The sequence below is a fragment of the Podarcis raffonei genome, chromosome 1, assembly GCF_027172205.1.
Source record: "Podarcis raffonei isolate rPodRaf1 chromosome 1, rPodRaf1.pri, whole genome shotgun sequence".
NCBI classification, from domain to species: Eukaryota; Metazoa; Chordata; class Lepidosauria; order Squamata; family Lacertidae; genus Podarcis; species Podarcis raffonei.
In genome coordinates this window covers 112,618,863-112,644,495 of record NC_070602.1, presented here as the reverse complement: position 1 = coordinate 112,644,495, position 25,633 = coordinate 112,618,863, and the positions used below count along the sequence as shown (strand labels likewise).

At 44.5% G+C, this 25,633-nt stretch overlaps 1 protein-coding gene across 2 annotated transcripts in view; it reads left to right on the top strand.

Annotated features, from left to right (window-relative positions):
- The first annotated feature begins 8,381 nt into the window (after positions 1–8,381).
- PPP1R1C (protein phosphatase 1 regulatory inhibitor subunit 1C) overlaps positions 8,382–25,633 on the top strand; it is a 41,881-nt gene continuing 24,629 nt past the window's right edge. Inside the window, exons 1-2 of one of the 2 annotated variants that reach the window (XM_053409505.1) lie at positions 8,382–8,903; positions 12,032–12,089. In XM_053409505.1, coding sequence (XP_053265480.1) covers positions 8,823–8,903; positions 12,032–12,089 — 139 coding nt within the window. In that variant the 5' untranslated portion in view covers positions 8,382–8,822. The remainder of the gene's footprint in view (positions 8,904–12,031; positions 12,090–25,633) is intronic. The other variant, XM_053409498.1, reaches the window with a different exon arrangement.

The window sequence follows — 25,633 nt, the reverse complement described above, 5'->3', positions numbered from 1 at the left end:
GTGTTTCGAACTCGTTATTTTCATTGGTTTTCAGACACTGGAGTCTTCTGGCTGGGCTGGGAGAGTTATATGAATAGATCCTTACATAGGCATTTGAGAGAAGAATTCAGCTTGCATATTAATCCTGGTTTCTACATGCAGCAAAATGAGATATTAGAACCCTGCGCTGGTATAATGGACTGAACCACCTCAGGTGATAGGGGTGTGTGTGTGTGTGTGTGTGTGTGTGTGTGTGATGTATGAATGTTCCTTTACATTACAAGAGACACACAAGCCATGTCCAGTCATTCAGGTTGTGCAACTGAAGTTGATCTGGAGCTCTTGCGCAACAAATCTGTTACCCCCGCAAAAAAAGTGACTTTTTGCTATAACGCTGCCCATCTAGCCTGGTTGCCTCAGCCACTCTGGATGGCTCCCATCAAAAAATGGGGGGGGGCACAATATCACACACTAAAAACTTCCCTGAACAGGACTGCCTTCACATATCTTTTAAAAATCACATAGCTGTTTGACATCTGCTGGGAGGGTGTTCCACAGGGTGGGCGCCACTACCAAAAAGGCCCTTTGCCTGGTTCCCTGTAAGCTCACCTCTCACAATGAGGGAACCACCAGAAGGCCCTCAGAGCTGGATCTCAGTGTCTGGGCTGAACAATGGGGGTGGAGACACTCTTTCAGACCAGAGATTATGGGAGTTTTAGTTCAGTAATCATCTGTGGGGCCAAATGTTCCCCATACCTGACCTAAAGAAAAGGCTGGATTCAAGGAATTTACTGCTGAAGGGAGCGATTGGACTTATGTCTTGCTTAAGAGCTTCCTGTAGGTATCTAGTTAGCTAGTGTGAGAACACTTCTGGGTTAGATGGACCTTTGATCTGATCCAGCAAAGCTATTCTTCTGTTCTTATTTACCTATGGATTAATGTTCAGTGTCAATGGAACAGACTCTTCCTGGTTTCTTGCTACCATTTCAAAAGCTGCATAAAAGGTAAAGGTAAAGGACCCTTGGACTGGTTACGTCCAGTCAAAGGCAACTATGGGGTTGCAGTGTTCATCTTGCTTTTCAGGCTGAAGGATCTGGCGTTTGTCCACAGACAGCTTTCCGGGTCTTGTGGCCAGCATGACTAAACCACTTCTGGCGCAACAGAAGACCGTCATGGAAGCCAGAGCACACAGAAACGCCATTTACCTTCCCATTGCAGTGGTACCTATTTATCTACTTGCACTGGTGTGCTTTTCAACTGCTAGCTAGGACAGAGCAATGGGAGCTCACCCTGTCACAGGGATTCGAACCACCGACCTTCTGATTGGCAAGCCCAAGAGGCTCAGTGTTTTAGACCACAGCGCTACCCATGTCCATAGCAGCTCACTGTCACCACAGTTATGACTCCGTGCTCCTGGATACTTAACATAGCCTCAGGTGTACCGGTAATTTGGTTGATGCATAGATCCAGAAGTTGTCAATGTATATAGGAAGTAGCATGATTTTCCCCCCATATAGTATAGGGTGGTGGTTGTTGTTTTTTTGCAGCTTCCTGCCACATGCAACAACCATCACTGAAGCAAACCTACTCAAACTGGCCTTAAAAATGACTTTCATTGCACTGAGGAGGACGACACCTACACAAACAATCCTTCAGGCTGACATTATGATGGCAATGAATGTAAGCAATTTATTGGGCTTGCTGGCCAGGATCCCAAGCACCACGCGACTAATTGCACATGCCTACATGGGTTTCAGACAGCGGCCTTCTGTGCAATGTGTCTCTTTAATTCTTCACGGTCTCATTGTGTCTCTCCAAAAGAGCTTTTATGTTCTCCAGTAGTGAATAAAACAGAGTCACTTGTTCTAGATACCAAGTTTTGCTCATCTACACCGCCGCCAGAGACCCTAGGGTAGGTTGCCATATGTCCAGAATTTCCTGGACATAGCCAGAATACAGCAGTCAGAAGCAGTGTCTGGGTAGAAAATGCTCAAACGTCCAGGGAAATCCAAACATATGGCAATCCATTTCGGTTGCCAGAAAAATAGCTCAAAAATTTCTTTCCCCCATCAGCCTGCATTGCCAACGTTCAGAGATGATGGGAGTTACAGGCCAACTTTTAGAAGGCAACAGGTTCATCACTCCTGAGCTACATGTTTTGCTGTTTTCTAAACCATGTTCATAGACATGGACGCTACTAAGAACTATTATTGAAACACAGGAAGTAGTAGGTGGCCTCCGGAAATTTTAGTATCTTTACTGAAGTTGCCAAGTGACGTCTGTTTTAAGCCACTCTATCTTTGTCAATAGGGACGCGGGTGGTGCTGTGGGTGAAACCACAGAGCCTAGGACTTGCCGATCAGAAGGTTGGCAGTTTGAATCCCCGCGACGGGGTGAGCTCCCGTTGCTCAGTCCCTGCTCCTGCCAACCTAGCAGCTCAAAAGCACATCAAAGTGCAAGTAGATAAATAGGTACCGCTCCAGCGGGAAGGTAAATGGCGTTTCCGTGCGCTGCTCTGGTTCGCCAGAAGCGGCTTAGTCATGCTGGCCACATGACCCGGAAGCTGTACGCCGGCTCCCTCGGCCAATAAAGCGAAATGAGTGCCACAACCCCAGAGTCAGCCACGACTGGACCTAATGGTCAGGGGTCCCTTTACCTTTACGTATCTTTGTCAATAAACACTTTCTTAACAACTTTTGTATTTCACATGTAAACTATTTAAGCCCGGATTGGAATATGGGTTCTCGTCTTCACTTTTGTTTTTCCACTTGACACTTTTAAGTGTCTTTAATATTTTATGATCAATTACTAATACTTTATCCAATTTTAATCTGTATGATTCTGTACTTTTCTACTTCCCACACTAAAAGAGTAGTGGTACTCGTGTAATGTTTGGGAGGTAGGGTTAATGTTTGCCTTATTCTTTTTTTAGTATTGAAATAGTTGAATAAAAATGCTGTCACGCTGCTGAGCTCAGAATTAAGCACATTTAAATCTAGGATCCGAATATTTTGAAACAATTGCTCTTTTTCCCAATCTAAAAAGAGATTCTGTCCTTTCTGTTTATTATAAACTCAAAGCTCATTTTAAAAAAACATGCTGTTAAAGTGGAGGAAATGCTAACTTTTCATTTCTTGTTGTATTTGTAAATCCTTTCTAAATATTCCTGCAAAATTAATATAGTTTAAAAGTCAATTTCTCTCCCCATTATAATGGTTATTTTTTACACCATGGCTGACAAAAAGATGACGCACATTTTTATTCTTTTTAATGTTGCTAAATCTTCATATCACAAATGCAGGTTCCTGGAAACTCAACTGATTTTCAATCATTGCAGCAGCCCTAAATACTTGATTTCCTGATTAAATACACTAGAGCAGAATTCTGATCTAAGCTCAATGAAATCAATTGAGCTTCCTTCCATGTAATTGTGTTTATGAACTGGGTGTTAGCTAGCCAAACATTTATCTCTTCTATTGAACCGTATGTAGCTTTAAGAAGACAGCAGTGTTTGCAATTTATAATAAGGTTATGCATCTTTAATCTATCTCATTTCCTATAAGCAGGCTTTGCAGTTTCTACGAAGAGCAGAAAGAAATGCCTATCTGTAAATCAAATGTTTACATATTGCCTCTCTCATGGGTAAATTATCAAGAGAAACCAATTTTTAATTTAAATGTTCACGTTATATGTGCAGTACAGATTGTGAAGGCCATTAGAGCTTCTCAGGGTCTTCAGTCTTGAAAGATTGCCTTTTAACTCCAAGGCCAAGCTGGGGCTTCTCACTGGGAAAGGAAAGGCTCTTTTCAGTTCTTTATTGTGCCTCAACTTCAGGGATAGTCAGCATCATAGAATCATAGAGTTGGAAGAGACCACAAGGGCCATCGAGTCCAACCCCCTGTCGTGCCCTCCTGATGCTGTAGTCCACATGTATTCCAAAAGACGTCCCATCAACCTTGCCCTTTGGCCCTCCTGGCTGGGGTTGATGGGAATTGGAAGTCCATCAACATCTGAAGGCACCACAGCTACCCCTGCTTCATTTGAGGAACCTCAATGCTGAAAGCGGTTGCTAGGGCTGGATTTTGGACCAGAAAGATGAAGATGAAAGCATGGGTACAAAAGGGGCTGCTGGATCAGAGGGGATGGTGGCTTTATAACTGGGTGCAGGGTGGAAAAGGTGTGAGGAGGAAGCTGGTCTTGTGTGCAAGAGGGGATTGCACCTAAGGAGAATTGCCATGGAACGATGGATATTTAATTTTTGCACTTTTATATTAAGGAATACATCTGTCTGTCTGTAGATATAGCTAGATATCTAGACATAGATAAACAGGCAGGCAGACACACCTGGCCATGCTTCTTTTCCTTTATCCTCCCTGCCCTCTGAAATCCACCCCTGGTTCTGGCACATATCCTACCCCTTAAAGTGAAATCTATAGATGGATGCCTGATTTATCAAACTAAGGTGAAATATAATGACACAAGTCAAGCAAATGAAGAGCTGCAAAAAGGAAGATCAAGGTACAACTACTAAACAAGGACACACTTTAAAAAAAACCCCAACAGTCTGGCTTTTGTTGTTGTACTAAATTTACATCACAAGCCTTCACGTGGTTTCTAATAGACTTGCAACATTTCCACCTGAGACACCCCATCTCACCAGTTCTGCTGCCACCGGAATGACCCTACTTGCCAACAAAGAGTGGGCAGCAGGAGTACCAGCTTTGCCTTGTGGCTGTGGGTGCCCAGGGCCATGGGTGCCATGTGCCATGCATGGCCCTGGCAACAAAATTTTTGGGTGCCCAGACCCTTCATGCAGAATTTTGTGGGTGCTCAGGCCCCCAAGGAGTTGGCAGCTATGGTGAGCAATGCTGAGTGCAGGAATGTCCCAACAAAACTCTTCTTTCCTCTCCTCGAAATTCCTCCAATATTTTGTGCTTAAACATAAGAAGTCCCTTGCAAGACCAATGGCTTCTCTAGGCCAGCAACATGTTTGCTGTAGTCGCCAACCACATGCCTCTTGGAAACCAGCAAGCAGACACAAGGGCAACAGCCTGCTCCCATTGTCACTCCCAGCCCCCAAATGACCAGTATTCAGAAACATGCCTCATTGAATTCTGGAGGTAGTGATGCCTTTAATAGCTTTGCCCTCCATGAATTTTCTAATCCCCTTTTAATTCCTTCTAAATTACATACAACAAGCCTTTGGATTTGGATTGGAAGCAGCCTCTCTCTTTTTTGCCTCTCTAGAAAAGCAACTTCTCAGGCTGTAAAAGCATCCCACAAACAATTTGTGATTAACTTTGTAAACACAGAGCTCACTGGAGGAGAGCAGATGTAGGTGTCAATCAGGTAGGAATCAGCCAACATTAAATATAGATAGGGAATAAAATTGTTTTGCATTTTAATGAGAACCTACCGAAGTCACTCTTCCAAAACCGACACAAGTATTCTTCAGATCCACCTCCAAATTTTGCAACATAGTCACCCCCCCCCCACAAAATGCATATCTTGGGGAGATGCAAAGAAGAATGCATGCATTCCTGAAAATAATTTTGCATTCCTACAAAAATGCATTATATTAGGGGAAACGGCTGGCAAAAATAAAGTTGCATGCAAAAAATAATAATTATGCATTTCTCAGAGTGGTTTAACAGTCAGTCCCTCTTCGCAGAGAATTCTGGGAATTGTAGCTCTGTGAGGTAAGTAGGGGTCTCTAAACAACTCTCAGCACCCTTAATGAACTCCAGGATTCTTTGGTGGAAGCCATGACTATTTAATGTGGTACAGTGCAGCTGGGGTCTGAGAGAAACTGAAATGAACAGATTTCCCCATCCCTAGCCTTTAAGCAGACCAGGATAGAAACACAGGAAGCTGGTAAAGTGATAGAAGGTACCTTTTATCGTATGCAGTGGTCGTGTAAGATAATTAAAGCTTTCTGGGAGATGTATAATGAATTGAAAAAAATGTTGAAAATAACTTTTGTTAAAAAACCAGAAGCTCTTCTATTAGGAATTTTAGGTACCGACATACCAAAGGAACAGAAAATACTTTTCATGTACACGACAACAGTCGCACGGATGCTACTAGCCCAGAGATGGAAAGAAGAGTGTCTACCAGAGAGGAATGGCAAACTAAGCTGATGGACTACGCTGCAATGGCAAAGCTGACTGGAAAGCTCAGGAACCAAGAGGACAAAAACTTTTTAAAAGAATGGGAAAAATTTATAATTTACTTGGGAGACCACTGTAAGCAGAGGAAAACATTTGCAGGATTTTAATATTACTTGTAATGTAACAGGTACTATAGATAATATGGCTGAATATAAAATACAGATTATGAAATAATATGCAGGTGAAATGTTCACATTAGGACCCATGGAAGGGATGGGGGAAAGTCACAAGTTTCAGAGAATTCTCTTTATATGGATATGTATTTGGTATTGTTATAAACTTATGTTTGTAAAATCAAATAAAAATGATTTTTTAAAAAAAAAATCATTGAAGCATATTGAACTTTCAGCAGTGGGGGAGTCTATCATTTTGCCATTTTCTAACCACCTTCCTTGCTATCTCAAAGGAGGCGGTGAGTATTTCTGAAGAAATAACTCCTTGTGAAGTGATGTTGATGGGGCACTTGTGTGCGTGTTGAGTGGGAGAACAGATGCAGGAGAGGGTTTTGGACACCAGTAAGCAATATGGGTGCAAGGAGACTAGGGTGTCACTGCACCCTAGTGACACCTTGTCAAGAGGCAAGTGGATGGATTGTGACATGGTGTCTCTGAGCAGAGTGCCCACCTTTAAATGACAGATGAAACAACAGCAACAACAAAAGCAATGCATGCTTTAAATATATTGTTGTTGGTATACATCTGTCTTGAGAGACAAGGGAATGTGTCTCCTGGCTGAAGTCAAATCACTGCATTAGCAGCACCTAAGTGACCTCCCCGGGGCACACCCCTGGGCAATGTGTATAAATAATAATAATAATAATAATAATAATAATAATAATAATAATTTATTACTTATACCCTGACCGTCTGGCTGGGTTTCTCCAGCCACTCTGGGCGGCTCCCAACAGAATATTAAAAACACGATAAAACATCAAACATTAAAAACTTCCCTAAACAGGGCTGCCTTCAGATGTCTTCTAAAAGTCAGATAGTTGCTTGTTTCCTTGACATCTGATGGAAGGGCATTCCACAGGGTGGGTGCCACTACCAAGAAGGTCTTCTGCTTGCTTCCCTGTAGCTTTGCTTCTCACAGTAAGGGAACCTCCAGAAGGCCCTCGGTGCTGGACCTCAGAGTCCGGGCTGAACGATGGGGATGGAGATGCTCCTTCAGGTATACCAGGCCGAGGCTGTTTAGGGCTTTAAAAGTCAGCACCAACACTTTGAATTGTGCTCAGAAATGTACTGGGAGCCAATGTAGGTCTTTCAGGACTGGTGTTATATGGTCTCGGCGGCCACTCCCAGTCACCAGTCTAGATACAGCAAAGGTCCTGGGCTGCTGAGATGATAAGACGCCCCCCTCTCAGACTCACTGATGTAGTCCAAAGGAAAGCAGAGCAATAAGTTTGATTTTGAAGCTTGGCTGCAGGAGTTGCTGGAAGGTGGTGTACAAGGCACCATCCCACCATCTTAGGGATTTGTGTAGGGTTTACTCCTTAGCCTTTTCCTCTCCCAAAGATATCCTGCAAGACAGCAGAGGTTTAGGATCACAGTTCTCCTAGATGGGCTACCTTCCCAGGTCAAGGAGCCCCATATATAAAGGTAAAGGGACCCCTCACTGTTAGGTCCAGTCGCGGACGACTCTGGGGTTGCGGCACTCATCTCGCTTTACTGGCTGAGGGAGCCGGAGTACAGCTTCCGGGTCATGTGGCCAGCATGCCTAAGCTGCTTCTGGCGAGCCAGAGCAGTGCACGGAAACGCTGTTTACCTTTCTGCTGGAGTGGTACCTATTTATCTACTTGCACTTTGAAATGCTTTTGAACTGCTAGGTTGGCAGCAGCAGGGACCGAGCAACGGGAACTCACCCCATCACGGGGATTCGACCCGCTGACCTTCTGATCAGCAAGCCCTAGGCTCTGTGGTTTAACGCACAGTGCCACCTGCGTCCCTATCTATATATAAAAGTAGGGAAATAACCAAAAAGACATCTCTGGTCAAAAGTTTTCTTTGTTGCTCTGTCATTTGGGAACTGGAATTCAGAGGTGCAAGCAGTAAAATTCAGCCCAGAAGTACTGGCAGTCCAACTAGGTGAGGAAGTGTTCTGTGAACACTTCTTAGGGGGCCGGCTGACTACACCCCACCTGCTCCCAGGGCCGGCCACCTCCACACCTCCGACCTGAAAACATCCTGATCTCTGTGCCTATCAATAATTCACGAGCCATCAGCAAGACTCCGAAGGGCGCTTACCCGGCACTTTGGTGCAGCCAGCTAGTAATGTACAGCGGAGAGATCCTCTCTTTCAAATCCCAGGGCACCAGGCCAAGCCAGGCTAGTATTGCATTTTCAATTAGCTTCTGAGTGAACGCTTGGCATATGCAGAAGGGAATCGGTGCACAATTAGCTTATTGTTCCTTCCAGCTCCGTGCGGCGAAGATTTGAAGGGCCGGAGGAGGAATACAGTAGTGGCTCCAGCCAGAGGCATTGCTGTGGATGTGGAATCGGGGAGTTTCTCAGCCCAGGCAGCTCTGCTTGCTAACTCGGGGAATTAACTGCTGTTATTAAGGACTGCTTGGCGCAGCTTCAGGGAGCGTGCCAGAGGATAATCGCGGGAACAACTGTCTGCTTCTCCTCTCAGGCAGTTCGGGGCTCTTTTCTCTTCTGCATCCTGATTGCTGCCATGGAGCCAAACAGCCCCAAAAAGATACAGTTTGCTGTGCCGTTATTTCAGAGTCAAATAGACCCTGAAGCAGCTGAACAGGTAAGCTAGTTTCATCTTCTCTCCCTGGGTGGCGGGGGAAGGGGCTGAGAGGGCGTTGCTGCCAGATCAGAAAATATAACTGCGACTCAGCTTCAGCTAGGGAATTCCACAAAGTGTCCCAAGCACTGACAGGACGGAGGAGGGTTTGTCCTTTTGGATGTTCTAGGTGACATTCACACCCATTTTTTCAGAGCAAACATTTGCTGTCTTCATTCCTTAAGAACAGATGCTTTCCAGTAGCAATAGTGTGCCTTTTATCAGTGTTTCTATGTCACTAGATAGACAGATGGATGGATGGACAGATGGAATTACTTAAAATGGTATCTATCTCTGTTAAACAAACATAGCTGGGTGGATGTTGAAATAGAGAGGTGTCAGCAGATCACGTAGATAGCTATTCAAGTAAGGAAATTGAAAGGCTTTTTAAAAAGATATTTTAAAAAAAGGTCTCTTCAATCTTGACAAAATAAGGATTAAAAAACAACAGCTCCTGCTTTAAATACAACTCTTTCCGAGTGTGTGTTCATATGTGTATACACACACACTTAAAATACTTAGATATATGCAGTGCTTTTTTCTGGGGGACACACAGGGGTACGCATACCCCTAGATATTTTGTGAACCTAAGCTTGGCCTCACTGAGGGACAATATTTCAATATGAGTAGGAAAATGAGAGTACCCCTAAACATTTATTTATTTTGTATAGGAAAAAAGCACTGGGTATATGCACGTGCGTACATGTGCAGAGGGAACAGGCAAGGATTTACTTATATTTTGGAATTCATCATTCTAGAAAGCTGTTCTCTGAGCTGACCTTTGGCCCTCTGTAACAATGCAAAACATTAGAAAATAAAGAAATAGTGAATTGAATTGACAGTTTGATGAAGTTCATCTCTCTGGCTGCTTAGAGTGCGCTGTCTCCTCATCACTGGCAAAGACATTATCAAGAGCAAGACCTTCCAAAAAATGCAATGTAGCTGTTCGTGATCATGACTAATGTATAACATTGAGAATATTATATTGTGCTGAAGGTGAAAATCTGAAGTCATTATCTGAGTGACATTTCCCATTGAATCAACGTGGGTCATGGCTGCTACAGATAAAGGACTGTGCCCTTCATTTAATTCCATTACAAATGTTAAATATCTCATTCCCGTGATTGCTTGATTTATCTCACTGTTTCCGGACAAGGATATTGCTAGAACCTAGGCAATATACTACTGCGCCATCTCCCTGTGCTGTCCGGTGTACACATCCCATGTAGCAGAAGTGGGGAACTTTTTCCTACTGACCCATGGGAAAAGATATTTGGGGGCTGTAAGCGAAGTTGGGTGGAGCCAAAAGCCGAAAATCGGTGATGGCAGGATTTTATATAGTGCATTCTCTCTTTGCCACCCCAACACTCTGCGTGTGCTTACTATTCATCCATCTTTGCAGGCTGCAGGCAAGAAAGTAGGCCAAGGGCCTGATTTTCCTCTAAAGCAGGATTTCTCAAACTGGGGTCTCCACCTGTTTTTGAACTACAACTCCCATCATCCCCACTGGTCCTGCTAGCTAAGGATGATGGGAGATGTAGTCCCAAAACAGCTGGAGACCCAGGTTTGGGAAACCCTGCTGTAAAGCATCCCCAAATGGTCTCTGATAGCAGAAGAGATGATGAAATAAAGCACTATCTTCATTACCTACCAATAGCCTTTCTCCAGTGGCAAAGGAATGCTGAAGATAAGAGGCCATGCGGATGCTAGTGGAACAGCATGCTGGTTCCCTGTTCCAGTGTCATTGCAGGCTGGAATACCAAGTTGCAAGGGATTCATCCTTGACCAGTAGAATTCTGACATCACCGCCCCCCCCGGCCACCTTTTAAAAAACTCTGGACCTCCCATGCCACGATCGCAAACTGCTTTTGAAACATCCCTTCGTATCAAAAGCAGTTTGTCACACAGGATGAGGGATGAAGAAAAGTCTGATACACCTTCTTGTTCCCACTCCCTGTTGTGCTCATGGAACAGGCTTTTAAAATCCTCACATCGCATTTCTGTGTGCCAAATGCCTATAATTGTATTCTGTTTCCAGGGATAAGCTCCAGGTATACATCTTGTCCCATTATATAAGAGCTTTAGGTCATTCAATATAAAATAAAATATTTCAACATTTTCTATTGTACCAATATCAATGTTTGGGTTTGTGGAACAGCCATTATTGCATATCCTCCAACATTTCTCTGATGAAAATAGAGACATCCTATTCCATCATGATCATCATCAAACCTTGCCCACCTGACTGGGTTGTCCCAGCCACTCTGGGCTGCTTCCAACATATATAAAAACATAATAAAACATTAAACATTAAATAAGCTTCCCTATACACGGCTGCCTTCGGATGTCTTCTAAAGGTTGTGTCATTACTTATCTCCTTGACTTGGACGTTGCATAACTCCGTACCCTCCAACACTTCTCCGATGAAAATAGGGACGTCCTAAGGAAAGGCGGAACATTCTGGGATCAAATCAGAAACTGGGACTGCTTCTGTAAATCCAGGACTGTCCCTGGAAAATAGGGACACTTAACAGAAGGTCTGTTATCATTAGGCTGAGATTTAATGGACAGGCCTGACTTAAGCCTTGTTGTTCCATAGGTGAGGCAGTAGCACAAACTGATAGTGCACCTTAGGATTTCCTGAGGATTCTGGGGTGCACACTTGGGATGAGGAACTGGCTGTGCTGGAAGCAGCACTAGACTCCAGATTTTCATGTGCTTCCAGAGATCCTTGACCTATATCCTTTTTGATTAAAGCAGCCTGGTCATCGGACCATGCCCATTGCTGTCTTTACAGATTTCAAATCCAGCCTAATGAAGCAGATGGAAAAAGGCATAAAGAGGGGGAAACTTAGCAATTTGCTGGTAACTGCATCAATGCAAATTCAAAATGGGCGTATTAGCTTTCGGAAATGGAAAGAATGACCAGACATGGGAAGTGTTCTATTTTTTATCATCTGCAACCCAATAGTTTGAATGATTTTTGGCTTCCCTATGTTAGGTACAAATAGTCTGGCAGTTTGTGCTAGTATTCTAGATTGAGGGATGTGGCCATCATTTAATAAATCTGCTTGCACCTATATTTTCCGCAGATCAGGAAAAGAAGGCCCACGCCAGCATCATTAGTAATTATGACTGATTCGCCTCCTGGTAAGTGAATCCTGCAGCTTCTAAGTCCTGGGGTATCAGCACAATACGACTATATTGAATAATTCTATTGGGCGAGGGGGTGGGCGTTAGAAACTGAAAAACAATTACAGCACTATGGCAAACTACGGGCTCAAGATGAGCTTACCAAGGGGGGCATGAAAAGCAGCACCTCTCTTGCGCTTCTCCACCCCACTGCTTGTGGACACCAGAGGGAAATCGACTCTGAGGTCACAGGGCTGGTTCCAGGGAGGTGCAAAGTTGGGCATTTTCCAGAACCTGCAGAGGACCTACATAACAATGCCACCATGTCCACTTTGCACAGAGTACCTAAGAAGATCTTGGTTTCCATGTGCAGATTCTACAAGGTTGGAAGGATGCACTGAAGGTGCCATGCCTGAGGGCTCTCCAAATCCAAATCCCATGGGCATTTTTGCAGAGGAGTCACACAATGCAATGTGTTTGCTCCAAGTGGGGACAGGGTTGTCCATGGATCCTAGCCTGGCACCTGAACATCAGGGGAGCAGTCTTGCCAGGCTCTTTCCGTCGTATGAAGAGGACTCAAAAGCATCAACAGCAGCAGAAGACTAACACATGGCAACATGGAACTGCAGAGTTGGAAAGGACCCAAAGGAATCCAACTCCCTGGGATGCATGTCTCCTAACAAGGGCTGAGAGAGACATGTATGAATTCAACCTGTTACTTAGATTAGCTAGCTAACCTGTTACTTCGATTAGCACTTCATCTTTCGACACAATTTAGGGTGCTGGTGGTACCCTATAAAAAGTCTTGCATGGCTTGGGATCTCATACCTTCAAGGCTGCCTTACTCCATGTGACCACTCAGTGCCTGAAGCTTACTAGTCAACTTTTGTTGTTCATTCCATCCTTACAGCAGGGAAGGACAGGTAATGTCTAGCAACTGAGGCTCAAAACCATGGAAGCCTTAGATCAGGGGTAACAAACCATGGGGCCACTCAGATGATTTGGATTGTAACTCCCATCAGCCTCAGGCAGCATTGTCAATGGTCAGGAAGTTGTGTGATGAGCCTTGTAGTCCAAAACATCTGGAAGTGGGTGCTACTTTGGCTACCAATGGGATAGAGGAGCTGGCTCTTTTTACCAAACTTCCAGAGAGGAAGTCAAACTATCCACTTTCATCCTGTCTTTAGCTAAACTCTTGTCCACCACCACTCCTGCTTTTACTGCTCTTGGGTTTTTGTTTTTGTTTTTTACATTATTTCATGTAAGGATTACAAATGGAGAATGTATGTGAAGCATTTCAAATGCTATTCAGATGCTGCACTTTAAGAAGGATGATGGTACAAGTGAGACCTGCAAGGAGTTGTTGTAGTGTAGAGGGTTCCCCTTCTGGGTTCTAGCCAGTCAGCCAGCCTGCCTGCCAGCCATGCCCTTTTCCAAGGTACTCCATTCCAATCTCACTCACCCCTAAAGCTGGAAAATAACAGTAATGACGGAATACTGCAGCTCATTTCAAAAATGCCCACCCACGGATGAAGCCCTGAAAACATTGCTGGAGCATATGATGAAGTATCACATATCTAAAGATGAACAAATGAGACTTTACAAAACAAACAGGCTCATGCTTCAGGGCATTCTAGCTTTCTATTTGGGAGTTTGATGTCTGCATCTGCTGATAGCTCTGCCTGAAGCTATAATGTAGAGCGGCCTTTAATGTGTTACTGCATGGCACTTTCCATCTGTGGCATGGAGCAGCTTGTGGACAATCCAAATTTAGTTCCACACACTGTTAATGGGCGCTCAAAGTAATGCCATCGACAGGTTTCCCAATCAATGTCCACCGCTGACCATTTAAAAGCCATTTGAAAAGTACCCACCCCCTCTCTGTTACTGATGCTCCTTTTCCATTTTCTGTAAAAGCATTGCAGCATTTCATATCCATTAAGCAATATTAGACTACAGAGGGGTTCCTCCCTCACCCCGCCCAGTTGTTCTTGCATAGGCAGTAAGCAATGTTTCATATTAGGTGAACAACAAAACAACAGGGCATTTTAATTGTCTTCACTTCGAAACAAATGGTCTTCATTTGCCAGAAGAAATCTTATTTATACAAGTGAGGCTGCTTCTCTGCTTTAACAGGGCGGTGATATGAAGAGAGAGAGAGAAAGGATGCACAGCTGCATTGGTGTGCACACAACTCAGTATGCAACCACATTGCCCTGAGTGGTGGCTGATTCCCCCAAGATGCCCTGCTTAATGCATACACATCAGCCAGATAGGACATAAATTCTCAGATGCATAAACTCTGCTCACATGAGTGGTGTGCTCGCATGACATCAGACCAAGTAATGTGAGGTTGCATCTTGCCCTTCGCCAAAGTGGAAGACTGCAATTTTTGAAATTGCCTAGCTTATGTATGGAAGAGAAGAGGAGTTTGTGAGTTTGTGGCTCCAACATTACAGCAGAGGTTTGTTCTGATCAACTCAGGTTCAGAACAATGACCGGCATGACTCATTTGGACCATAAGTTCTGATGGAAAGTGCCTCTCTGGTTTTTGCCAATTCTTTCTCTCAAGTATTTATGCTCCCCCAAGCAAATATTTTCAGAAGCATTTTGCCTTCCATCTATGTGCCCCATCCCTTCTGAGAATTTTTGAAGTGTGCACATGTGTAGGGGATTCTCAGTGAGCTCTGAAAAACTGCTGGGGAGCCATATAACTTTAGGGCCATCTAAAGCAAAGTTTTCCTGTAGGAGGAGTGGATGGGGCTCTGCTTCACTGTTTGTCTGGAAGGAGGATAGAAGCAGAGGCGCAAGCAGAATATCACATTTGACCCTCTCTTCCCTTCCAGCAGAAGCTCTGCCCCCCAACAGACCACACATGCTCTGTTAAATGTTTGAATTTGGGGAATTGTGTCCAGAGGCACTTCATTCATCCCAAGAGTAATAGGAATCTATTATTCTTGACATCATCATCAGCAAGCAAGCCCCTTCCAAGGCTGCATGGAAAGCAGAGCAGTTGCCCCCAGCTAAATAATCTTTTATCTAATGGCAGTTTCTCAGAAGTGATCAGAGCAGCCTGCCTGATTTCCTCCACCTTTGCTTCCAAGGAGTCGCCCAACATCAGAGCACACTAAATGATTTAGAGACCGGCAGTGGATTTGGCTTCGAGAAATGTGCTCAGTGTGCTGGCGAAACATTGATTGGAAGGTTTCCCTCTGCACTTTAAAAATGGCTAAATGACAAGGCATGATGGGCCCACTTATTTGCCATGGAATATGCAATCAGCTGTGGCGCTTTCTAAGTGGAAATATTTATAGGAGGGAATGAGTGTAAAGAAAGAGTTAAATATTCAGGGGAAAAGCATCTGCAGTGATGCTGCCCATATCGGAACTTTGCAATTGGCGGCTTCCCTTCCCTGCAAAAGTGGGGAAGGGAGGGTTCCTCCAGAAGACCTACTTATTGAGCATTCATCCTCATTTGTTTGTGCAAACCTTAGTGGTGGTCACACTATATCTCATCTTTATTGAGCATTCAGTTTGATTAGTTTGAGGGGAACTTATATGGCCATGAGCATTCTCTTCCAGCATTCATTCTGATTTGCTTGCTGGTGTTTGCATGCCTTTCATTCGTCCTTCCAACAATTTTCAGTGCATTCCCCCCCTTTTCCTAACTCCAAAAAGTTCAGGTTCTTTTTGAATGGGTTCTTTGGACTAGCACAGCAGAGCATTTTAATCCACTTGAATTGCAGGAACCAGATGTTTTGGTATGCACTTGGATCCCTTCCGCAAAATAGGGACAGTCTGGCGTCACCTTGGTACAACTGAGTACTGCTGATTGTAGGATACAATGAGTGGTTTCAGACTGAGTCAGACCACTCACTCACCTAGCTGAGAATGGCTTTTTTATTTTTATTTTGAGTACTTGTATCTCTCTTTAGAGCCTCAAGGGACCTTCCAAGTGGAATGTGGAATGTGGTCCCCCATCTAAAACAGTTCCCTCACCCCGAGATACATGGCTGTCAAACAATATTGGGAAGTCTTGTTATTTCTTTTTTTCCTACTATGCCTCATCTCTCTCTCTCTCTCTCTGTGTGTGTGTGTGTGTGTTGTGTGTGTTTGGCTGTTGGCCTGATGAAGAGGAATACAGTTGTACCTCTGGCTGCGAATGGGATTCGTTCCGGAGCCCCATTCGCAACCTAAAGAGAACGCAACCCGTGTCTGCGCACGCGCGGGTCGCGATTTGCCGCTTCTGCACATGCGCATGATGTCATTTTGCGCATCTGCGCATGAGGCGAAACCCGGAAATTACCCTTTCCGGTACTTCCAGGTCAGCGCGGGATGCAACCTGAAAAGACGTAACCTGAAGCTAACGTAACGAAAGGTATAACTGTAGTATTTTCTCCCAGATTTGAGAACAAGGTCACTCAAAGTTCCTAGCCTCCCTTGAATTTTATTAGCCTGCTGCTGGGGCCTGGCAGAAGAGCTGCATTCCTAGGATCATAGGAAGCTGCCTTGTACTGAGTCAGACCATTATTACATTCAGCTCAATACTGTGCCATTGACTAGCAGCATCTGTCCAGGGTTTCAGACAAGGGATACATTCGCAGTCCTACCTAGGGATGTTGAGGATTGAACCAGGGACCTCCTGCATGCAAAGCAGATGCGCTACCATTAAGCTATGGCCCATTCCTTTCTATGGTGGAAGGGGGCTTTCTTCCTTTAGCAGTCCACTTCATTTCTATGATGGGCACAGAGGAAAGGTGGGAAGAACTAGGTTCCCACTGGAGGACAACAGTGGAGCAACATTTGATCTCCCCTTTCCCCTGCAGCCCCTAGCACCCTAGAACATTCCTGATGGGCAACAGGGCTGAAGGGACAAGGGGAAAATGCCACCTCCCCTTCGGCTTCTGGAGCATTCCAACAGAACTTTGTTCATGGGACACTTCTGCTATTGGAGCTTTAGTTAGCCTCTAACAGTGCTATCTGAATCATGTCTACTCAAAAGTCAGTCCTGTTGAATTCAATGGGACTTTACTCCTAGGTACACATGGGGGTTAGGAATGCAGCCTATACCACAATGTTAAGAGTGAGGTTGCCACAATGAAAAAATGAGTGCCCAAGCCTCCCTGTGTAAAAGAGACAAATCATTTTAAAAGGGATCGTTTCCATCTAGCAATGCTTATTCCATTTCCAGGGACAAGGAAAGACCAGGACTCCTTGATCCCACAGGAAACTATTTGTTCGTCCCCTCCCTGCTCCAAGGAATGGAATTTCAAAAATAGCACCTAAGACAATTCCAAGAAATCCCAAAGATCAGCTGTCTGAAATATAACAGGTGGTTTCTGGATATCCCCTTGGTTCTTCCCCAAAATATTATTTCCATTGTTAGGAAAGTTTTTCTGTGCTGAAGCAAATTTTTATCGAGAACAGATGTGGAAGAAGCATTGCAACACAGGCAGAGTTGATGACTAATCTGTTTGTGTTGACACTTTTTTTCTAAGGCTCACTATACGGCAATCTTAGAAACAAGCAAAAGGAAGATGTTCCTTCTGGAATGTTAAGAACACTCACATTTATACTTAAACACACACACAAGTGCATTTTATTTTACAATAGAAGATTTGCAGATGGAAAACACACACACACAAACACACATATAATTTTAATTGAAGATTTTCTTGGGTTACAAAAGTATGTACATCATCTCTATTTTCAGTTCATCAAGTCCTTTCTACAGGCCACTTATATTCAGGTCACTGAAATCCAGCTTGTTGGGATCCTCTGTAGCAAGCAGCTGGGATTGTAGTCAAAGGAAGCCAGAGAGCAGCAGGGAGCCTAGATGCATTTTGGCTCATCTGGGAAGTAATAAAGCCCATGGGCGTAGCCAGGATTTTTTTTTTTGGGGGGGGGACAGGCCTATTGTTAGGGGAGGCAGAACCTCAGTTAGCTATGTATTTTTATTGATTTTTATGGATTTTGGGGGGGGGCAATTGCCCCTCCCTGCCCCACATTTGGTTACAGCCATGATCAGGTCCCAAACTGTTTGGCTGAAACCACAGAGGACAATGGCGTAGGAAGAATGGGAGGAAAGTCTTTTCTAAATTATGTCTTAATATCACCATCTGGCTGTGATATTTGAAATCTTTCCTATGTGGCATTTCTGAAAAGCACTCTTAGAACCCTGGACTGGGTTGTTATTTAAAAAGATGTATCACGTAACTTCAAGCTTCATTTTCAAGAGAGCAGAGCTGCATCTTTTGGCAGTGCAGGGCGGTCGCTAGCGAAAACCAAAAGCAGATGCTTTCAGTTTCAAATTTGTACTTATGGCTTAGACATAAAATCTCTGGGCAAAGCCACACACCAGTTAAAAACAACAGCCACATACTGGTTGTAGGTGAAGAAAACTACATGGCTGTTTCTCTCTCTGTTACAGTACTATACAATTTTTGCAGTTCGCTGTTTGTTAATTTGACTTTTAAGTTTAATTTTAACTTGATTTCAGGGCTGATAATCTATCTATTCTGTGTGGGAAATATTTGATTAAATAATACGGCACTGAATCAGAATGCACACCTGGAAACGCTGGTACAGATTTGTTTATTGTGAAGGATGGATGTGCACAACCCCCTGGGCTGATTCACGCATGTATGTTCCTCATTTTATGGTAGCAGCATCCAGCATTGATTGGCATCTGTCAAATATCACATATCAGTGTTGGCTGGTGGTGGGGCAAAATCTATGGCAGAAACAGCAGTGGGGTGGGCAGGCAGGAATCCAACAAACAATGTATTTTACCATTTACAGTACAATAGGCTAATAATTCAACAGTGTTACAGTGGTACCTCTGGTTACGTACTTATTTCATTCTGGAGGTCCGTTCTTAACCTGAAACTGTTCTTAACCTGAAGCACCACTTTATTTAATGGGGCCTCCCGCTGCCGCTGAGCCACCACTACACAATTTCTGTTCTCATCCTGAAGCAAAGTTCTTAACCCGAGGTAATATTTCTGGGTTAGTGGAGTCTGTAACCTGAAGCGCATGTAACCTGAAGCGTATGTAACCCGAGGTACCACTGTATAATGTAGCAGACGTTATCATATCTGCAGAGTTAAAGAACCACTCCCAAGTATTTTTAAGCTGATCTGATACTCCGTGTGTCCTCAGACACATCTTAACTTGTCTGTTATGAGTTGGTTCCAAATTTTATCATACCAGGTTGCAGCCAATCCTTTCAGTGGGCAGTGTCAGTGCGTAGTTGTTGCCATTCTTGCTGCTAACAGCAGTTTGTGTCTGTTTTGTGAAACTCCCACTGTATATGGTGTAGGGCAGTGGTTTTCAACCAGTGTGCCGTGGCACCCTGGGGTGCCTTCAGTGATGGTCAGGAGTGCTGTGGGCAACACTGGCCTCTGTCCCTCTTTCTTTCCCTCCCTCCTCTGATGACCTCTCATGTCTCTGCCTCCCAGAGGCTTGCAGGGCTGTTTGTTGCAGTAGCCCTGGCTATAAGCTCCGCAGGCGAATGATGCAGCTGGGAGGCACCTCTCTTTGGGGCAAAGGGGAGCAGCTCAGAGACCAGGGACGGCAGCAGGAGCTGCCCGAAAAACTCCTAAGGAGAGGAGAGGAGGCTGAGGGAACACTCCACAAGGGAGGGTATTCGAAAAAGGGTGAGAGGCTGCCAGCTCTGCAGGCAAGGGCTGACATAACTGGGCTCCTGAGCCCCACAGGGGTGCCGCAGAAAGAATATAGTTGATTAAGGGAGCCGTGGACTCAAAAAGGTTGAAAACCTCTGGTGCAGGGAATCTGACACACAGCATCTTTTCCACCAGAGATAGTTGCTTTTTAAAAAATAAAAACAAATTCTGAATTTATGCTGGTTGCAGACTCCTTATGCAGTACTTCCTGCATTTTAATATTTACAGACTTCATCATGCCAGCTTGACAACACTTTCAATTTTCACTTTTAACCCCCTTTCTCAGCATATCTGTAAGGCTTCTGATGTGATTAGCAACCCTTCCTACTTTCTCCAGTCACAGTCTGTTGATAAGTTCACACGCTCTGTTGACGGTCTTCTAATTCTTGCTGACATATGTGGTGCATGTACAAAATGCCAAAGTTGCAGATATTGTTATCAAGGCGATTCTACACCATTCAGTTCATTTAGACTAGAAGCCAGGAACCTTTTTCACCCTGACAGTCACATTCCCTTCTGAGCAACTTTCTGGGGAGCAACGTGCCTTGCGGTGGACAGGGAAAATTAGGCAGAGCAAGAGATGCAAATGTTATCTCTGTACGGTGGGCTAGTTTCTACACAACCCTCTCTATCCGTTGAGGCAGGCAAGAGGCATTATTAGAGTTCTAGGACACATTCCAGTCAGGTAAAAACACTCAAGGAGGGCTTGGTGCAAGGTCAGCAGGGGATGTAGCTGGGGAAAGGGTGTGTTGTGGGAAGCTGAAAGGAGCAAACCAACAGCAAATCACACCAAGCAAGTTGGAGTTAACTCTATAATAGCAAAAGGGGGGTCTGCAAAGGAGTGTCAGGCTGAATAAGCACAGAAACTCATCTCCAGCAGGTCTTGTTCCTATGGATTAGTTGCCAAGACAGAAGTCCCCGGCTCACCACAGCTGCCTAAGTCTCCTTCTCTCCAGGGTTTTCCTCAAGCAATCTGAGACTGCACCTGTGTGAAGCTAATTTCTCTTTCGCCCTCTTCATGCCTCTTCTGATTCTTGGAGACCAGGGGGAGGGCAGCTTGTTGCAGCAGGAGTGAGAGACATCTGTGCCTCTTCCCCAGCCGGCCTGATCTCGGCCTCTCGGCCTCCCTCCTCTCCTGCTTCAGCTTCTGCCTCTGATTCTGGACTGCTGTCTGCCACAGACTGTTCCTGCTCACCAAGCCCTGTTCCCTCTTCAGCTTTTGACACCTCCTCTTCCCAGTCTTTTTCCTCTTCTCCTGACCACTCATGGTTGTTCCATCACCAATCCCCTGGCTCTGAGCCTTCTTCCCTTGGGGGCTCCCTAGCTGGTTCCTTCCATCATTCCTCTGCGTCCAACCAGTCTGTGACATTAGGGTCAATGGAGACTTGGTGAGCTGCATTTGCCCCCAACCCAACCTGAGGTTCCCTCATCCCTAGTTTAGAATTTAAGTTTAGACCATTCATGGATATATAAGCTCCATTCGAAAGTAAATCAAGAAACCTATACATACCTTTTCCCTTCCTGGACCCATAGAAACAAACACCATCATTTTCTTAAAAACTCCAAGGCAGTCATCAGGGGCAATAGTGGTTCTGCCAATTTTCTGCTCCATTTCCCCTCCCCCCCCTACAAAAAACCCCCTGTACACGTGGTCTTTGTAAATGGATCATCAATCATGTATCCTTTGCGTATATGACGACAATAGAAAATCACTTCCTTGAGTACCTGTAATGTCATTATTTCCTAGGAGAGGCTAGAATAGTTCTTACTAGCTATAGCAACAGACAGTATGTGGGTGTTTTCATTCAAGATGTACTAGTAGATTTAATTTGTCAGGAATATCATGTTGAAGGCTTTGCTCTTGCAGGGGTTAATGTAGGAAAGAAGGCACTATCAGAAGCAGAAACTTGTAAGGTCTGAATGTGGTTTGTATTTGGGAGTTGTTGATTCCAAAACAGAGCAGGGAGGGGATGTATCTCACATCTCAACATCAGAGCTTCATCTCAGCGATCTCACTTTGTTTTCCCTTTCTCTGGCTAGCTGATTTATTTTGTTAAATTTAATTACCCAGTGGGTGGTTTATTGATCGTGGAAGCCGGAGCGCTTCTAATTGGCGCGTTAGCTGCAATTTATACTCCCTATAACTTCTTTATCTTTACGAGACTTTGCAGAAGATAAGATCAGTTGTGGGGACATTATCCCATGACGTCATCGACATGAAATAAAGCACAATGGAAATGTCCACCCGAGGCATTAATATTTAGCTACTAGTTAACACATTTCCTTTCATTTATAAAGCAAATGTTATTAAAAGGGTGTTTATAGAAGAAAGAAGATAAGGGAGTCTCCGTTGCTGAGACAAACCACTGAGGCCAGACACTGGCTCCCCAAAGTCTCAGGCAAAGAATTCTCCCAGTCTTGTTTCCTGAAGTCTTTTCACTAGGATTGAACCTGACACCATTTATATGCAAACTTGATCAGGTCACTGCTTGGTGTGTTAAAATGAAGCTAGCCTGGGCACATCATGGTATTGCTATAAGAAAAACTGCTCCCTTTCCCTTATGGGGTATTCTATAGCCCATATAAAGTCCTTAAGTGGGTTCCCTATTGGTAGGAGAAAATAACAGAGGCCAACCGGAGTATATTGAGAAGCAAAGCGGCTAGTAAGTCTGATCTTTATTTAAGGAACTGTTGCTACAGGGTCCCCGCTCACCACACGCAGGAGGGAGGAGAACCCTGAACAATGGTGTGCAAGCCCTTAGACAGACTTTTGAAATTGCCCACCCTGTAGCCCAAGACCACCAAAATATCATACATACATCACAGAAGGAGGTGGTCTACAGCAGAAATCCTGTCTGCCAGGATACCGGATAATGGTCACTGCTTGCATTACCTGGGCAGTCTGGCCATTCTTCTGTGATGGTAAATACTTTAGTTCCTGAATCCAGGTCGCAGGCTCACCTTCCTCACACACAGTTTCGCCTCTGTGCTTTCCAACACTTTGCTGCCACCCCTCAGCAGCTGCTGCCCGAAGGAACTGCCTCACTCAGCCTAATGGTAGGGTTGGCCCTGCATATGGGGAGAGACGTCTGAATGGTCCCTTTGGATGGATAAAAATTCAGATAGAATCTACAGGTTTAAAATATGTAATGGTCCTGCCTTGCAGCCTGGGGGGCATGGGGTCAAAAGGACAAATTCTGCTGTTCTATATGTTGTAAATAAAAATATGCCCTTTTCCCTTATGGGGTATCCAAGAGCCCATATAGAGTCCTTACATAGGTTCCCTATTGGTAGGAGAAAATAACAGAGGCCAACCAGAGAATATTGAGAAGCAAAGCAGCTAGTAAGCTTGATCTTTATTGATCTGTTGCAACATGGTGCTCCCCTCACTCGCAGGAAAGGTGGAGGACCCAGAACCAAGGTGTGCAAGACCTTATAAAGACTTTTGAAATTCCCATCCTCTAGATCAAGACCACCCCCAGAAACATTACACATACATCACAGAAGGGGTGTAACCTAAGACCACCCCTCAGATACATCCCACCTACATCACAGAAATTTAAATGTTGTTTTTCTCCTGTCACAGTTTATCTCCTGTCTGGCAAGTTACTTGATTGGATTGCCTGGGGAGCCTGGCCATTCTTTTGTAGTGGTAAAATACTTATTTCCTGGACCAGGTCACAGGCTCACACCTTATTCAAACAGACATATCCTTGAGACAGGATTTGTGAGGAAAGAGACAATGGGGAGGCTTTTCCAGTTTAACCTTGCAGAGAAAGGATTTGGTCAGTTTAGGAATCAAAATGGTTCCAGGTTGGTCTTCCTGTGTTGATCTATGTATGTGCAGTTATGAACATTACCATATATCCAAGACCATAAAATTCCTATCACATTATATGAAATATGTATTTATTTACAGTGGTACCTTGGGTTACAGACGCTTCAGGTTACCGACGCTTCAGGTTACAGACGCCGCTCACCCAGAAATAGTACCTTGGGTTAAGAACTTTACCTCAGGATGAGAACAGAAATTGTGCACCAGCAGCAGCAGGAGGCCCCATTAGCTAAAGTGTTACCTCAGGTTAAAAACAGTTTCAGGTGAACAGACCTCCAGAACGAATTAAGTTTTTAACCTGAGGTACCACTGTATTTATTTATTTCTAAAAAATTATGAATTCCGTTTTCAACAAGGAAATGCTCCAAACAACATGCATCTTGTATCCTATTTGAGGTGTCACTGTTTGTGTGAGAGAGATGTGTTCAAGGAACAACATCTCCTATTAGCACTTAGGCCTCAGGGACATTTTGTTGAACCTCTGCAGGCTGTAGGATTGCAGCCTGCTTTGTTTTATTTGTTTTTCTGTGATGAAAATCAATCTCATAGTTCTGCACTTTGCATCTGACTCAGTGCATTGGTTAAAAAATGGGTGAAATTCATACTTTCAGTGTATTCATCTCTGGCATAAATCTCTCCCACAGGCTGCAGTGTTGTAGCCTCTAAACAACAGATTGGTTTTGATTGTCTCTGGGTGTGTCAGAGTGCTTTTGTAAATGGAGAAATCTGAATGTGCGCTCAATAATTTCATAACTGAACCTTGTATCCTTTCTCTGATCGTCGCTCCATTCAGAGCAGCGCCATAGAAACAAGCTTCCTCAATTCCAGGGAATTATTTACACATCATTTTCAATACAGATAGCTTCCTGTTACAATAGTCCTAAAGGCTTTGGTGCCAGGGACTGATAAGCACCTAGACTGCTTCTGTTATCTTCTGAGTCCCTCTTATCATGAGGTAAAGCAATATCTCTACAGAGGCACAGAGTAGCTCCACAAATACGGAATGCTGTTGAGAAGAGAGTGACTTGTTTACCAAAATCAATATTCTTCCTTATTTTTGCAAAATGCTATAGGACATTTTAATACAGATAGGTAAGAATTTCCTACCAGGTGTGATCGCGTCAGGAGTGCTGAGAGTTGTTAGGAAACCTCTGCTTCCCTTCGAAAGCTACAATCGATTCCCAGAGTGTTTTAACAATCAATCCCCCTTCACCAGGAATTCAGGAAAATGTAGCTTTTGGAGGAATGGTCTCCAGATAACTCCAGCTTCTCTCTTTTCAAAGGTGACAAGGAAAATTGGCCAGATGGAAGGGAGCCTAGGGTGGCCAACAATGCCAGTTCTGCTGCTCCTGTAATCCTGCTGCCTGAGGCAGTCACCTCACCTTGCCTTATGAGGGGACCAGCCCTGACGAGGAGGCATCAGTTGGTTCTTTTGAATGTTGCCAGTAGTTCACTAATAGACCCTGGTGATGCCTTCGGTCTGGTACTGACTCAGATCAGGGATGGAGAACTTGTGGCCTTCCAGATATTGCTTGACTCCAGTTCCCATCAGGCTCAGCCCTCGTGGCAAATTGTCAGGGATGATGGGGGCTGTTGTCCAAAAGAGGCGCCGACTCGTGCCCAAGATTGAGGGGGCCTGGAGCGCATTGTGTGTGTGTGATGTCATACGCATGTTGCATCACCAGGAGAAGGCCGAGCGTGGAGCCTAGCATGTCATGGTTTCAGTGGCCAGCAGCTCCTCCTCTCTTGCCAGTGTGGTGTAGTGGTTAAGAGCGGTAGACTCGTAATCTGGTGAACCGGGTTCGCTTCCCTGCTCCTCCGCATGCAGCTGCTGGGTGACCTTGGGCTAGTCACGCTTCTCTGAAGTCTCTCAGCCTCACTCACCTCACAGAGTGTTTGTTGTGGGGGAGGAAGGGAAAGGAGAATGTTAGCCGCTTTGAGACTCCTTCGGGTAGTGATAAAGCGGAATATCAAATCCAAACTCTTCTTCTTCTTCTTCTTGCACTCAGAAGGATCCGACCACTGAAGCCACACCGTGCTCGG